The sequence below is a fragment of the Hordeum vulgare genome, chromosome 2H (assembly GCF_904849725.1).
Source record: "Hordeum vulgare subsp. vulgare chromosome 2H, MorexV3_pseudomolecules_assembly, whole genome shotgun sequence".
NCBI lineage: Eukaryota > Viridiplantae > Streptophyta > Magnoliopsida > Poales > Poaceae > Hordeum > Hordeum vulgare.
This window is the reverse complement of record NC_058519.1, coordinates 270,046,500-270,063,384: the sequence shown is the minus strand read 5'-3', so window position 1 is coordinate 270,063,384 and position 16,885 is coordinate 270,046,500. Positions and strand designations below refer to the sequence as shown.

General features: G+C 45.8%; 1 protein-coding gene across 1 annotated transcript in view; it reads left to right on the top strand.

Moving 5' to 3' along the window:
• LOC123426062 (endoplasmic reticulum metallopeptidase 1) overlaps positions 1-13,510 on the top strand; it is a 69,040-nt gene extending 55,530 nt beyond the window's left edge. The window contains exons 15-21 of the mRNA XM_045109837.1: positions 4,098-4,222; positions 4,501-4,722; positions 11,079-11,239; positions 11,561-11,718; positions 11,823-11,905; positions 11,994-12,079; positions 13,044-13,510. Coding sequence (XP_044965772.1) covers positions 4,098-4,222; positions 4,501-4,722; positions 11,079-11,239; positions 11,561-11,718; positions 11,823-11,905; positions 11,994-12,079; positions 13,044-13,187 — 979 coding nt within the window. The 3' untranslated portion in view covers positions 13,188-13,510. The remainder of the gene's footprint in view (positions 1-4,097; positions 4,223-4,500; positions 4,723-11,078; positions 11,240-11,560; positions 11,719-11,822; positions 11,906-11,993; positions 12,080-13,043) is intronic.
• The last annotated feature ends 3,375 nt before the right edge of the window (positions 13,511-16,885 follow it).

Sequence of the window (16,885 nt, the reverse complement as noted above, 5' to 3'; positions counted from 1 at the left end):
TCAAGGAGGGTTTGCTTGCCTGGCACTTCTGAAGATAGTAATTCTCTTCATTAGTGTCGTCGATCTCGATATCGAAACAACGTCTACCGAGAGGGAACAAACACCGCAAACAAAAAAGGAACAACATTTAATTCACATCATATGCAACAATATGATGCATGATCATGGCTTGGCAATATGCATTTGTTTGAGCTAATGCAACTAACAACCCCATATATGGTTATTTAAATGTCATTTATATGATTTGTCCTAAACAAAGGACATAAGTTGTTCTATCATGCATGAAAATGGTACAGATGGATTCTTTGGATTTTCCTGATCATTTTTCATATATAACCTATTTTCATCCGAGTCATAGATTATTTTCTATGAATTTTAGAAGTTCTCAACATTTTTTGAAAATAATAAATCATTTCTGATTTATTTTAATTCCAGAAAACAATTACGGTGTTAGCATTACGTCAGCATGACATCAGCTGGTCAACCGAGGCGGTCCCCGTCAAACCTGACCAATGGGGTCCTATTGGTCAGTGACACAAACAATTAACAAGGGCTAATTAACTTAATCAAATAATTAATCCAATTAACCCATGGGCTGGCCCCACCTGTTATTGACCTAGGGAGGTCAAACCGCGGTTAAATGGGGTCAAACCTATCGGCGGTTCAACGCCCACGCCGACGAGGCCTGAGACCGCGGAGGGGCTTGAAAACGTTGCTCCGACGACCAAATCGGCAGCGGAGTCAATCTACGTGGAGCTGGATCACGCGCGCATCGACTGATGCCGTTAGTTTGTGCCGGGGCGGTCCAAATTGACGGCGGCGACCACAAATGCGGTGGCCGGAGTTCGGGCCTGGATGACTGTGGGGTTGTGGGTCATGGGCAAGCTGGGTCAAGGACCCTTTAGCCTTTACGGAGCTCCAGGAGCTCGTTTTAGAGCTCGGACACGTCGGTGGTGGACCATAGCGACGGTGGCGTCAAGCTTAGCGACGGCGAGCTACGACCATGCCGGGGGAGGAGCGCCAGATGTCGGGAGAGGAAGAAATAGGGGAGTGGATGGGTAGAGATGCTCATGGCGAGTTGAACGGAGCCGACAACAAGCTTGGGGAGGTTCGATGGATGGCGAATTGATGGCGGCGGTGTTCGGCATCCCGAGGAGGAAGACGACGGTGGGGTGGCGATGCAGAGTTTCCGGCGATATCCAGCTAGGTGGAGAGGATGAGGGCGTTGGTGCGGTTCTTGTGAGCGCGGCTAGGGGTCAAGGGAAGCAGGCTGGCTACGGCAATGACGATGACAGCGCTCGGGTGGCTCTCGGCCATGGTGCAGGTAGAGCGAGGGAGAGAGCAGGGGGAAGAATGGAGAGGAGGGATCAATTCGGCAGTTGGGTCTTATCCCCGTCGTCTACGTGGTTTGGGGCACAAGCAGGCAGCCTGGTGTGTGGCACGGACGGTGTCCTACCGTGTCACGCCTCTGCCAGTAGGCAGAGGTTGAAGACGACTAGCAAGGCCAGCTGGGCTTGGGCCGGCCAGGTAAGTTCTCTCTTTTTTTTTCCATTTATTTCTGTTTTTCTATTTTCTTTTGTCTGTTTGATTTAGTAAAAATACCAAATCATTTTTATAATTCTTGAAATAATTTCTGGGCACTGTTTGGATTATTCCAAAAGCCCTCAAGAGTTTTCAGAAATTTTGGAGCACTTAAATTATTTGTAGCAATTAAATGCCCCAATTGGAATACAATATGCATCAGTTCAAAAATCCAAGATGGCTAGGAAAAATGTGCATCACCTCTGGTTTTGTTTCCAACATTATCCAAATATCATGAGCATTTTTGAAGGCCATTTTGGGTTCATTGAAAATTATTTTGGGTTGAACCTAGTTTGAATTAAATTGATGCTAGGGTTTTCTTCATCCCCATTTCAAATTCATTTAAAAATATACATGATGAATGAATGCTCATGCAACTAATTACAAGCAATTTCTAGGGCTATGACACCCAGCCCACCCAGTTGCCAAGTAGGCGAGCAAGCCTGCAACAGGAGCCGGTCACGGAGGCGGGGCAACATATGGGGGCGTCGGGGCACATGTGCGTCAAGTTGCAGGCGGCCTTTAGTTTCGAAATAGGCTTTCGCCCCGTTATATGGATATAGCAACCACCAGATACAACATCCCGAACACCGCTGGGGCGGACAACACAAGCACACCCAAAAGAAAATACAAGAGAAATTAAGAGAAAAAATGCCAACAACGCCGGATCAACGAAAGCTACGACTCCCCGCGACCGTTGTGCCCACCGAAGATAACCACCACGCTCCAAAGCCACCGAGTTGTCGTGTACCAAGCACCACCTTCAAGAAGGAATGCGACGATGTCGACGCTGTTGCCCGGACGAATCCTGGGATTTCTCCCGGTACACGGAGGGTGGTGAGGTGAGAGGGTCACCCGACGCCCTTCAAGAAGGATGGTGGCGCCTGCAAGCGTCACCGCGTTGGTGCCGGCAAGATCCGACAGGGATTTCTCCCGACCCCTCGCACCCGCCACCCAGGACCAACCTACGGCTCCACCACACCCGCTGCCCACCAACATGCAGCAACACAGTCACGAGGAAGCCGCCGTCGTCTCACCACGGCCAACGAAGCGAGGCCGGTCGGATCCAAACAAGACACCCGTAAACAAGAACCGGCAGCACCACAGCCACGAGGGAGGGAACAACCTCCACCGGCTTAGGCGTTAGCAGACCGGGCATAGCAGCAGAGGCACACCAGGTGGCCTTTAGTTGGGAGCATCGGAGTTTGATCTAGTTGGGTGGAGCGAGACGATTTTGTGTGAGGTGCAGAAGCGGCCCAGGCCTGCAGTAGGGATGGTGTCAAGCGGCCTGGAAATGGAGGGCAGACGAGGTGTGGACCTGCAACATGGAGGTCGAGCGTCGGGATGTGAGATGGCCTGCGAGGATGGCCGCGAAGTTGTCTGTTTGAGACGTGCAACGGAGTGCAGGCCCACGGGAGCGGCGATCTGTAACGGCGCCACCATGCGGGGATCTGCAGAGGCAAGGTGGGCGGCGAATACACCAACGTCGGTTGGAGAGGGAACAACTGGTATCGATGCATAGCACACTTGTGAAGAAGGCATTTTGGGCTGAAGTTGTCGATGTGATCCAAAAGCGGGTCTTGAGTCAGCATCGCCTTGGGAGGCAGGTGATGAGTTGGGCTTGGTCCACGCATAGGCCACCAACGGCGCAACGGATGGGTTTGCATGGATCCATCTATGTAGAGTCAGTAGCGGCAACTGAGTTTAGCAACCTAACAACAGTGCGATCTTGCCAGTGCATTGGTGACGGCAGGAGGATGTGGAGAGAAGACCATAATCGATCGTTTGAGAGGAGGCTGAGAGAGGAACTCGATAGGGAATACGCGTTGTGGCTTCCTGGAATCCCCCCCCCCCCCCCCCAAATATTTACTTAGCTAAGAAGCAAAAGGAAGGTAGACAGCACTTGCGTGCGTTTAGTAGCGAAGATATGTGCTAGCTGTACCTGTACTAGATGCATAGTCGGTTTAGAACTACTATATAAGGGGCAGCATCAAGTCTCAATTAGCTCAAGTAGTACTCCGTCTCGAGTGTGTGTGAGCCTTTTATAGACCGCACTACCTGCAGTTTGTTCCACCGGTTGTATAAATCAGTGTACACTCACACAGTCCTAAGGTAGATAGCTACCCTGTAGTTCGGGCTAAAATACATTGTATTTGTGCGGATGTCGAACTCGGGTGATGAGGTTGTACATCCACTGTCATACTTGTATTTTATTATGAAGCCATATGGCAGAGAAATGAAACTAAGATCTTAGACATAATGATGGCGACAATCACCACTCATCTTCTCTTTCGTTTGATGTTTATTCTGTCAAAATGCAGCCACCTCATATTCATCTAGTAATCTACATAGGGATCCTAACTTCTTTTTACCCTTGTTAATATACATGGTGTTTACACAAAACTAGTTTTTGTGAACTCTATATTTGCTTACTGAAATGTTGATCTCCATGATGCTATTGTTTTATATGCTTTCAGGATCTGTTTATGCTTGTGATATTGACAGATAATGTGCAGGTCATTGTTTGGATATGTGATACCAATGATCCCGTGTCTCCTGTATTGTCTTTACTATGGAGGGTTCCTTATCCAGTTTTTGATTGAGAAGATGGGAATGATGGGATCTCTTCCAAAACCATATGGTTAGTAATTTTATGGTTCTATCTGATTTTACTATGGAGGGTTCCTTATCTCCATGTTGTCATTCACGAAGTTTGTTGGGAATAGCTGAAAACCATATTTCCATTGATCAGCCTGTCAGCATGCCAATTAATTTTGTTTGATACAAGGGAAACTTAATCTGGTATCATAAGCTTGAAAATGCTATTATCTTTGCTATGCTGCCTGGTCGTTAACTTTAGTAGTTGTCATCTATTGATTGATATTAGGGACTACTTAATCATGATATTGTCTTTTGCAGGACATTTTGTTCCTGATATTATTGTTGGTGCCATGGTTGGATTGGTAGTGGGTTGGTGTTTTGGTCCATTAGCACCTATTGTCAGCCGTTGGTTGGCCAAAACATCCATTCTGCATGCCTTTCTGCAAATTACGGTGGTTGCTATGGCTATTTCATCCCAACTATTTCCTTACAGCACCGGAGCACCAAAACGAGTTGTGCTTCAACACACCTTTGTTACAGGTTAGTTTCTTTGTGGGCTACTGGTGTTAAAGTATTATATCTATAGCCATGTAACCTTTCGTGTTTACCCTATTGTATAAGGGGTTTCCTGCATATTCCACACACCTGTACATGTATATATACTTGTCTATGGCCTCCTAGAAATACAAGTTGCATATTTCCTAACATGGTATTAGAGCTAGGTCAATTTTTTGCACGCCGCAACTCGTGCGATTGATCCGTCGTGGCGCCACCCTTGCTTTTTTCTTCCCCATCCTAGCAGCCCGTCAACCCACCGCTCATCTCCTCCCGATCGTGTGGATCGAGTCGCCCCCGCCCACAGGATCGTCGCCGTCGGCCCCGCTTGAAGCCGCCGGCCCCCGCTCTCGAGGTCCTGCTCGACGCTGCAGCCGGTCAACGCAGGATCGAGCCGCCCCCGCCCACAGGATCGACGCTGCCACCGGCCCCGCTTGAAGCCGCCGGCCCCCGCTCTCGAGGTCCCACTTGACGCTTGAAGCCGCTGGCCCCCGCTCTCGAGGTCCCACTCGACGCTGCAGCCGGTCAACGCGACGCCGCTGGCCCCGATCTCCTCCATCGCCCTCAGGATCGACGCAATGCCGCTGGCCTTGATCTCGTGGTTCCACTCGAAGCTGCTGGTCCCGCTTTCGATCTGCTCGGTGCCCTCTGGATCGCATCTCTGACAGCATCGGCCACCGATGCCCGTCTCTCGTCCGGCCAGCTACCACTGCTATTCCCTCTGTTGCTGGTTCTCGTCGCCCCTGCCGCCTGAAGCCCTGACTGCGGTTGTCGCTGTTCTCTGTACTGCTGCTGCTGGTGACTGCAACAAAAAAATGTTTGCAACATCGGGCTATGTTGCCGTTCCTCGTTGTCCGGTGATTTTTGATGGCGCTAACTACTCTGAGTTTGTTGGCTTCATGCGCATTCATATGCGTGGCATCCGTCTATGGGGTGTTCTTTCTGGCAAGGTCCGTTGTCCGCCACGTCCGGTTCCTCCTATGGCCCCTACTCCGCCGACGCCACCGGTTCTTCCTGTGGATGCTAATCAGGCCACGAAGGATGCAGCTAAGCTTGCTGATGAGGTTGTTGTTCGTGCTTATGATGAGCAGGCTTCGGTGTATGAGGAGACCCTCCACATGTATCATGATGCTCTGTCTATTTATACTCAGTGGCTTGATGATGATGCCCGCGTCGCAGTTGTTCTCACTGCTAGTGTTTTGCCTCAGTTTGCTTCTCAGTTCTTGGGCCTGCCCATCGTATTTGAGATGTGGACCCGTCTTCATCAACGTTATGAACCCTCTGGTGATGCCTTATACCCGTCTGTGGTCCGCCAGGAGCATGCTCTTCAGTAGGGTGACTCCACTGTTGATGATTTCTATGCACAGAGTTTTGCTATCTGGCGTCAGCTTGATTCTCTCCGGAGTGCTGGTTGTCGTACTTGCCAGTGTTGCCAGGCTGTACAGGCCAATTCAGAGTTTCATCGTGTCTACGAGTTCTTGTCTCGGCTCCGTAAGGAGTTTGAGCCCTGACGTGCTCAGTTGTTTGCTCATGGCCGTATTTCTCTCATGGAGGCACTTTCTGAGATTCGCGCTGAGGAGACTCGCTTACGTGGTTTACTTAAGGTTCCCTCTGCTCGCTGCTAGAGCTTCAACTATGCCACATGCTGCACCGACTCCTTCCCGCTCGAGTGCTCCGCCGCTCTTGCCCACTCCTCATGGCGGCTCTAGCCGCCCTCGTCCCCATTGCGGCTACTGCAACCTGGATGGTCATGTCGAGTCTCGGTGCTTCCAGAAGAAGAAACACTTGCGTAAGGCGCGGTCATCATCTTCAGGGACTTCTTCTTCAACATCTTCAGCCACCGCTCTAACCGAGCAGGATATTCTGAGACTTCGGCGTCTGCTCGCCGCCTCAGGTTCTTCCTCGACACGTACTGCCGGTTCTGTGACTGATGCTTCTCGCACTGAGCAATCACCTTCTACATAGTCAGGTACATCCCCATGGGTTCTGGAATCCGGAGCTTCTTTTCATATGTCTTCTCATTCTTCCGCTTTGTCCTCTCTTAGATCGATTGATTTTCATGTTCATGTACTCACTGCTGATGTACTCCTCTTTCTGTTGCTAGTAGAGGCAATCTTACCACTCCTTATTCTGTTCCTGATGTTTCTCATGTTCCTTGACTTACCATGAATCTGTTTTCTGCTGGTCAACTTACTGATTCTGGTTGTCGCATCATCCTTTACGTTAACTCTTGTTCTATTCAGGATCGTCGCATGCACACTTTGGTTGGGGCCGGCCCTCGCCGCTGTGATTCTCAGGGTCTTTGGGAGTTAGACTGGCTTCATGTTCCTTCCGCTGCCACCACTATCGCCAGTTCATCCGCTTCGGTCGCCTCCACTACCGGTTCCTTCCAGCAGTGGCATCATCGACTTGGTCATCTTTGTGGTTCTCGTTTGTCGTCTTTAGTTCGTCGAGGTCTTTTGGGTCTGTCTCAGGAGATGTCTCTTTAGAATGTCAGGGTTGTTGACTTGGCAAACAGATTCAGTTACCATATCCAAATAGTGAGTCAGTGTCTCAGCGTCCTTTTGATTTAGTCTATTCCGATGGGGGTTCATCGATACTATATTATTTTCATAGATGACTTCTCTCGTTACACATGGCTTTATTTTATGACTTCTCACAGTGAGGTGTTGTCCATTTATAAGCGTTTTGCTGCCATGGTTCACACTCAGTTCTCTTCGCCCATTCGTTTGTTTCGTGCTCACTCTGCTGGCGAGTATATTTCTAAGATGTTGCGTGGTGTTCTTGCTGAGCAAGGGGCTCTTTCTCAGTTCTCTTGTCCTGTTGCTCATGCTTAGAATGGCGTGGCTGAGCGCAAGCTTCATCACCTTCTTGAGACGACTCGTGCATTGATGATTGCCGCCTCTGCCCCGCCTCATTTTTGGGCTGAGGCCGTCTCCACCTCCACCTATCTCATCAATCTATAGCCGTCCGCTGCTCTACAGGGTGGTATTCCTTTCGAGCGTCTTTTTGACCGTTCTCCCGATTATTTGATGCTTCGTTTGTTTGGTTGTGTGTGCTATGTTCTTCTTGCCCCTCGTGAACGCACCAAACCGACCGCTCAGTCTGTTGAGTGTGTCTCTTAGGCTATAGTAATGAGCATAAGGACTATCGTTGTTGGGATCCTATTGGTCGTCAGATGCGTATTTCTCGGGATGTGACTTTTGATGAGTCTCGTCCCTTCTACCCGCGCCCCTCTTCCTCGACCTTTTCAGTGGAGGATATCTCTTTCCTCACTTTCTCTGACACACCTATCATCCCCATCGAGCCTTTGTCTATTCGTTCTGCTACCTCTGGTTCTCCACCTCTTGCCGATTTGCCGCCACCATCTCCCACGGTTTCCTTGCCTAGCATGTCACCGGATTCTGCACCTTCATCTCCGGTGACTTCTTCGTCTCCACCCCCCGATTCTTCCATCTTTTCCTCAGTATTTCACTCGTCGTTCACGTAATGTGGATGCCTCGGCGGATGTGTCGTTCTCCTCGTCTCAGCCTACCTATGGCTTGCGTCCTCGTCCTCGTCTGCCTGTTGATCGCCTTGAATTTCCCATCGCTGGTGCTGCTGTTCTTGAGCCGACTTCTTATTGTGAGGTTGTTGTTCATCCTGAATGGCAGTTTGCGATGGCAGAGGAGATTGCTGCTCTTGAACGCACCGGTACATGGGATCTTGTTTCTCTTCCTCCAGGTGTCCGTCCCATCAAGGTTAAGACTCGCTCTGATGTCTCTTGAGTGTTACAAAGCTCGTCTTGTGGCTTGTGGCTTTCAGCAAGAGCATGGTCGTGATTATGATGAGACTTTTGCTCCTGTGGCCCATATGACCACTATTCGTACACTTCTTGCCGTGGCCTCTGCACTCCACTGGTCTGTATTTCAGCTTGATGTTAAGAATGGTTTTCTTAATGGTGAGTTGCGTGAGGTGTACATGCAGCCACCACCTAGATATTCTGTTCCTGATGGCATGGTATGTCGTTTCCATCGCTCTCTCTATGGCCTTAAGCAAGGCGCCCGCGCCTGGTTTGAGCGTTTTGCCTCTGTGGTGACTGCCGCTGGTTTTTCAGCGAGTCCTCATGATCCGGCATTGTTTATTCACCTTTCTCCTCGTGGTCGGACTATTCTTATTCTCTATGTTGATGACATGATCATTAGTGGTGACGACCCCGAGTATATTGCCTTTGTAAAGGCCCGTCTTAGTGAGCAGTTTCTTATGTACGATCTTGGACCTCTTCGCTACTTTTTTGGGATTGAAGTCTCTTCTACCTTCGATGGCTTTTTTATATCCCAGGAAAAGTATATCTAGGATCTTCTTGCTCGTGCTGCTCTTACCGACGATCGCATTGTTGAGACTCCCATGGAGCTCAATGTTCACCTCCGTGATACTGATGGTGACCCCCTGCCTGATCCGACGCGTTATCGTCATCTTGCTGGCAGTCTTGTCTATCTAGCTGTCACTCGTCCGGATATCTCTTATCCGGTTCATATTCTGAGTCGGTTTGTCTCCGCTCCCACCTCGGTTCACTATAGTCACCTCCTTCGTGTTCTCCGATATCTTCGGGGCACGATCTCTCACCATCTGTTCTTTCCTCGCTCCAGTTCTTTACAGCTTCAGGCCTATTCAGATGCTACGTGGGCTAGTGATCCCTTAGATCGCCGTTCACTTTCTGCTTACTGTGTTTTTTTTGGTGGTTCTCTCATTGCCTGGAAGACGAAGAAACATACTGCAGTTTCCCGTTCGAGTGCAGAGGCCGAGATACGAGCTATGGCTCTTTTGACGGCAGAGGTGACTTGGTTATGATGGTTACTTCAGGATTTTTGTGTTTCTGTCACTACACCTACTCTGCTATTATCTGACAGTACAGGTGCTATTAGCATTGCGCGTCATCCTCTGAAGCATGAGATCACCAAACATATTGGTGTTGATGCTTTTTATGTGCGTGCTGGTGTGCAGGGTTAGGTTATTGCTTTTCAGTATGTGCCTTCTGAGTTACAGTTGACGGATTTTCCAACAAAGGCCCAGGCTAGAGCACAACATGTCTTCTATCTTTCCAAACTCAGTGTTGTTAATCCACCATGAGTTTGAGAGGGGGGGGGGGGGGTTGGTTAGAGTATTATATCTATAACCATGTAACCTTTCGTATTTACCCTATTGTATAAGGGGTTTCCTGCATATTCCACACACCTGTATGTATATATACTGGCCTGTGGCCTCTTGGAAATACAAGTTGCATATTTCCTAACAACCGGAATCATTAGGAAAATAATCATCAATCGTTGTATAGTTTTTTGAATTGAAAACTGTGAGTGACCCGGACAGTAAAATTTAAGTAAAATGTACCGTGGGATTTACGTTCATGTATTTTTTTAAACCGCATGACGCTTCGACTTTGATTGTGGATAGATGGCAGATCGCCAACCCGCATCGGCCCTCAGAAGCCTCCCTGGGACCCTAAAAAACTCGGTTGCGGGCCTACTCGCCTGTTCTAGGCCCTTGAGGTCCATTCTTCCCTCACATCCCCTCTTCTCCTGTCTCCACAAACCCTAGCTCGCTCACCTACTCCACCGCTGCTGCTCCCACCACCTGTCGCCGCCTCTCACCCTCCGTCAGCCGCTGCCACAATTCCCTGAGCCATCACCGCCACTCCCTGCAACGTGCCTGCAGGTGTCCGTCGTGTCTCCCACCTCCCTTTTCCAGATCCAGGCCACGACCGTAACGGCTCGAGGGTGATGGATCTGTAAGCACAGAGTATATACAGAGGAAAGGGACATATGCAACAGAACAAGGGGAGACTACAAACCCTAAGCTAAGGAAGACTGTATAATACTAGTCCAGTCACTGCAAGAAGGAAGGCTTATTTCCTTTCGGAAGGCATATCTGTATTTTGTTGCTACTAGGCAATGTTTTGATTATCATTTGGTCTTCTTAAACTAAATTAAGAACTGAAAACATGCCGTGTCTCAATCATGAATTGACATCAAGTTTTTCTTTCAAGAAGTTCTAGCGATTGAGAAACTCAACTGACTTTTCAAACGTCCATGAATATTTTGCTGGGACTATAATTCTCTGCATATACGATATCTGCTACCAAAACCTTTTTGTCAGCTTGTGGATTACATGTTTTTTTGCTTTATTTTATCATAGCAAGAGTCTCCTGGTATTCTACGTCTGCACTCTTATGCTTTAACATGGATGCAAAAAGAAATGAAGAATTACCTTGGCTTATGGATATCTGTGGTCCGTCGAACAGATGTTGAACTTAGGAACTATGATAGTATTCCTTTATGCTGCATGTTTGATGACATTTTCAGATGCTAGTAACATTGTGGAGTCAAACTATGGGTTCTCTGTGGTTGATGCTAATTCGTTGGAGTTTGTTTTCAACAACGCACCCGAGGCAGCAAAATGGCTAAAAGATAACTCAGAGTTATCCTTCAAAGAAAAATATCGATCTGATAGAAGCACGTGGGTGGTAAGTAAATTTTCTCAAAAACTTTTATAATGTGACATCCAGGCAAATCCTTGCAAGTACCATCTATTGCAGAAAACTTAAGTTAGGTTAGTAAATATGCTCTGCTTTTTGTGGTGGAGCATTATCTGGACCTGCATGAGGGATACTAGTTGATGTAGAAAATTTGTGATAAACAAGACAGGATGATCATTCTTCACAAATAGGACGACCAATAAGTACTGTATAGGAGGCTGATTATATTTTCTAGAGATACATGCATAAATGAATAATTTTTGCCATCCTTTGTTATTAGTATTTGCTTGAGTTTGTCTTATTTTGCAGGCATTATATCCTGTTCCTTTCTTGTTCTCTGGAAGTTTGAAGTTTCCTGCACAGACTGAAGAGGTTAGAAAGCACCACCAGCATTTCCCCCAACTAGTTGTTCAGAAGACATCGAGTAACAATTGGAAACGACGGGTGCATCTACAGCTCTCACTTGGGTAAAAATTTAACTACCATGGTGCCAAAAATAAAACTAAAGAAAGCAACCTTTAACCATTATGTTACATTCTTTTTCCATTTTGTTATATGTTATATGTGCCAGTTCATTATCGGAGATTTGGACCACTTCACTAAATATTACTGGTCCATTATCGAATTGGTCCTTTGCTGATAACACACTTCCAGGTGCTTATATTTACTCCCTTCTATTCAGTTACTTTTTCTTCTTTTAGCTATCAAGAGGCTAATACTTCACTCTGGTTACTTTCATCAGCTCCTCAAACTGTTAGCGGTGGACCACCATCATATATCTGTCGACTTACTGGACAAAGTAATGAGAATTGGTCTTTCTGGTTGGAGGTAAATGATATATGCTTCGTCATCAAACACACACCTATACTAACAGGGTCTGCTGGTATTTTTAATTACGTGAACGAAATTCTACGCCATTGGTCTGGGTTTGTAAGCCCCCCTTGCGTTTCGAGCCTAATTATGGAAACTTAGATTTGCCCTGGTCAACTGAGCTGCATAGTACTAGGTGCTTCCTCCGCTTCATTTTACTTGTCAACCAAATTGTCCAGTTTATTTAACCTGTCCGACTGACCTGTAGTAGTAATTAACAACCCTTTTTGATCTCATAAATGAACACAATAACCGTGAAACAACAATTCCAAATAAACGTGACATATATCAAAATAAATCGAGTACTGTTTCGTTTGTGACTGATGTAAATCTTTACCTAATAATAATAAAGAGGCTATCGCTTCCGTCGGAAAACCCACCGAGGTGATTTTACAAAAAAGCCCTTACTGTTTATGACATTAAACTCGTAGTATATATTAAATGTTTTTTAAAATACTCATATCTTTTAAACTGTAACTCTAAATTTAACATATTATATATGGAATTTGATTAGAAAAATATGTAGAATTTAAATATGATATTATTTTATCTGTTAAATGTTTAATAAAAATACTATCTAGGGCGCAATCTTAATAAATAAGTCATTATTCGTCTTTCTTTCATACCGGTACTCATCCGGGTTGGGGATGAACACGTCAACAAAATCAGGATTAGAGATGAAACTGAAGGTCACTTGACTGATTCTTTGTATGTATTAAATCTATATTTTTGTAGGATAAGACCATCTTTATTTGTGTCGTAACTACAAATTCTCAGATTATAGATCATTTTTTATAAATTAAGAGCGTGTGGTATTTCTTTCTCCCGTTGCAACGCATGGGTCCTTTTGCTAGTTATACTAACACGTACAGCTTGGAGTTCATTTACATGAATACTAAGTAGCTTTCTGAAATAATTGCAGGCAAACTCTTCCGAACCACTGAGAATCGATGTGGCTGTACTAGACCAGTTTCTTGTTGATAGTACAAAAGAACTGAAGAGCCTCTTTCCAAGTTGGGCAGATATGACAGTCTTCACCACATTTTTTTCAACTTACCATTTGTAAACTCTGTATAATTGTAAATCTGTGTATTTAGGAGGGGAAATTAAATAGTCATGTTATGTTTTGGGGGCAGGATGTATTCTCCCCAGTAGGTGCCACCTTATTTGTAATATTATCATAACAATAATTTAATATATAGCGGCTTCAAAAAGGGAAAACCTGAAACAAAAACAAACTGGTATAGTGACCCCCAAACATTCACCATGTAACACGTACTCCCTCCATTCATCATTTTATAATGTGTAAACAAATTTGAAGAGTCAAGTTTGACCATCAATTTGATCAATGAAATGGGTTGTGCTACAAAAGTTACATCATTAAATTCATATTTAGAAGTTGTTATGATATACTCCCGGACTTATATAAGAGTGTTTAGATCATTAAAACAGTGATGATTTTAGTGATCTAAACGTTTTTATATTAGTTTACAAAAGTTAAATCTTGAATTTTGTGTATGCCTTATAAATTGGAATAAAGGCAGTATGTGCTACCTCCATTTTTAAATATAAGCCCTTGCAGTCTCCATTTCTAAATATAAACTCTTTTAGTGTTAGACGAGAGAGAGAGAGAGGCGTTGGTGAAATCGATGGATATTGAATTGAGCCTCACAGAATATTTCCTTTTCTTTACGATTCTTTATGAGATACAGCTAAATCTCGGTTCTCATTTTTACCACACACAATAGTATTGGAACATAGGATAAGTGTAAAGATGCTTTTATTGTAAACTATTTTCTTTCTACTAAGATCATTTCCCTTAGAAATAAAAATATGGATTTTAAACAACATGACCAAGAACATGTTGCACAAGGTTGGGAGAGTATGAAATCAACGATTAGTAACTTCCCTTTTTGAACTTGTGAATGATTATCTAATTTTTTTATGCTAGACTAAACTTTAGCTGCACGTGATACTGTCACACCCTGTTTTTACAACACTTCTTCTGTAATTTAAAAATCTGAGTTTATTAAAACTTTTTCAAACTCAATGATGTGAGTGCCATGGTTGACATTTTATGCTTATATGCTCGATTGTGTGATATCAAAAACCATATTTCATAACTTAATTATGCTCAAAAACCTTTTTCTTATTTTTGGTTAATTTAAAACCCTGCTTTGGGTTGCACTACAAGTCTTGGATGGCAAGAAGTGCCCTTACCTAATGTTGGTGTTTTTGTTCTAACACCAATTTAGTTCATCAAAATCATAAAATAATTATTTTATGAATTATTTTCCTATTTTATTTGCATGTCCATTTCTGAAACCAGAAATGATATTCTTATATGGAAAAATACTTTTCTGTCATAGAAAAATCTGAGAAAATTTGGAGATACTTAGAAGGACATATATTTTCCATACATAAGATTTTTAACCCTTATTTATATTATAAATATTTGAGTAAAACCTTCTGTCTGTTTTGACCTTTTGAAATATTTCCAAAGGAAATATTCTCAATAATTCCTAGAAAATTTCAGTGGTCTCCCTAAGCCATATTTGGTGCCCACATAAAGTTTCACCTTGATCCAAGGTGGTTAAGGTCACCAAATAATTCCAAAACCCATTCTGTCCAAAATGAAGTTAGAGCAACTCTACATACAAAAGTTTATCCAATGAAGCTGAAACTTTGCAGGAGTGCCTAATAACTCAAATGAGGCCTCCATGCCAAAAAGGGATCTGTGGGACTCGATTTGCCCACACTCCCTTTGAAAGGAGCAGATCTGGTCATTTAGGTATGTTTTCAAGTTTACAAAGCTAAACTTGCCCAATGGAGCTCAAACTTGATATAGCCCCATGTTTTAGCATCAAACCCAATCCTGTTAAGTTGCATATCCAGTGGTGGGGTGCAACCATTCCAAACCACTGTCGAGCACCTTTTGACAGTTGGGTAAAACCCCTCCTAGCCCCAGCGAAACCCAATCTCTTTCTCCCAAACTCATAGATTAGGTGGCTGACATCAGTGCCTAACTCCAATCAAGTGGCCCCTCTCTGGTTCAAAGTAGATAAACCAAAATCTTCAATTTGAGCTTCAGCCCAAGGCTGACAACACCTGTTTCCCTGTCTTCCTTTGACCAACCGAGGCTCCCACGGGACTCCAACGGCTAGGCATCTCCAAGCCAGTGCCCAGGACACGCTAGACACGTCCATGGCACCTCAGAGCGCCAGCATGCCAAAGTTGCGCTCTGGGCGCGCTACACAGAGCAACCGAGGTGGGGCGACCTCTCACGGCCAGATCAAGCCTCCCCACGGCGCCTCTCCTCTCCCCCGACAACCCCTCTGCATCAGGCAGCCCTCAGGGCCCCTCCTTTCCCGCGCTAAGAGTCGGTGCGACGCGTGCCCGTGCGCACCAGAAGCGACCAGAGGAGCGCGACCACGAATGCGCGCCACTCCTCCCTCCCTCTCTCTCGCAGTGAGTCCTGGAGGTCCAAAACCACGTCCTGAGACCGTGGTTTGAACCCCAGCCTCTCTCTGCACCCCCATGCATGCCACGGTGGATCACCGGCGCTCCCGAGTCGTCTCACCGTCACGGGCCTATATATAGCCTCTCCCCTCGCTCCAGAACCCATCACTCCACTTCATCGAGACCTCAATCATCTCCCTAGCCACCCCATTGTGCAAGAAGAGCCCCAATGCTTGAGATCAACCAAGGACCCTACGCCTCGGAGCTCCGGTCGATCTCCGGCTACACGTCGTTTCTCGCGTCCATCTGCCCACCAAAGCACTTCCCGTGACCCTAGGAAGCTTTTCCCTCTCTTCCCCGAGCGAGTCTGTGCCCGTAGCTGCCACCTTCACCTTCACCCGAAACCCTTCCGCCGTGGCAACCTCGTCGCCGATGAACCAGAGCTCCTCCATCATCGACTCGACCACCAGCAGGTAGGCGGCGACGAGCCGGACCCATTCTTGCCATTGTTAGGGCTTGAGGACGTCAGTAGCCACGCTAGCGTGTTCCTCCTCCTCTATGGCCAGAGGTAGGAGACGACCTCGACAGGTGTGCCCCACCTGTCGGTGGCCCATCTCTCTCTCCCTCGCTGCCCGCAGCCATTGGCCGTAGGGGCCCGCGCGTCAGGTTCAAACCTGACGGCGCGCGCGCCTAGGCCAGCTGGTTGGCTGGCCTCTAGGCCGACCCAGTCCGAGGCCAAGCCAGGCCGGGGCTGTAGCCCTTTTTCTTTTTATTTAAAACCTGGTTTTAAATGATTTTTGTAAAAAGATTTATCCAGTGAAAAATTATGATTCTGCCACTGATATTTTTCTAAAAATGTGTAGTATTTAACAGAACACTTGGATGAATTTTTGCAACAACTATTCTGTTTTATATTAATAAAAAGGGTTAACTTGGACTAGTTTTGCTTATGTTAAAATGATTTTAAAAATATTCTTTCACCAAAACGAGAGACAAATATTTTTAAAATAACAATGTGGATTTATCAGAATTAAACAACATTTTTAAATTGACTTTGCGAACTGTTTTGGAGTGAGCTACTTATTGCTTTTTATTTAAATTGACGATTGAAAACCCGTGTGACGAAGGAGTTGGACTTGAAGACCGTGACCATGCTTTGAGCATATGTTATATTGCATGCTAGTAGTGAAACTATTTTCGTTGCATGTGATCATAAGTATCGGTAAATCATTGAAGTGATGTTATCGATGGCTCCTCCGGAGCACTTGCATATTAGGCATGATCCTACCACCTATGAGGGTCACG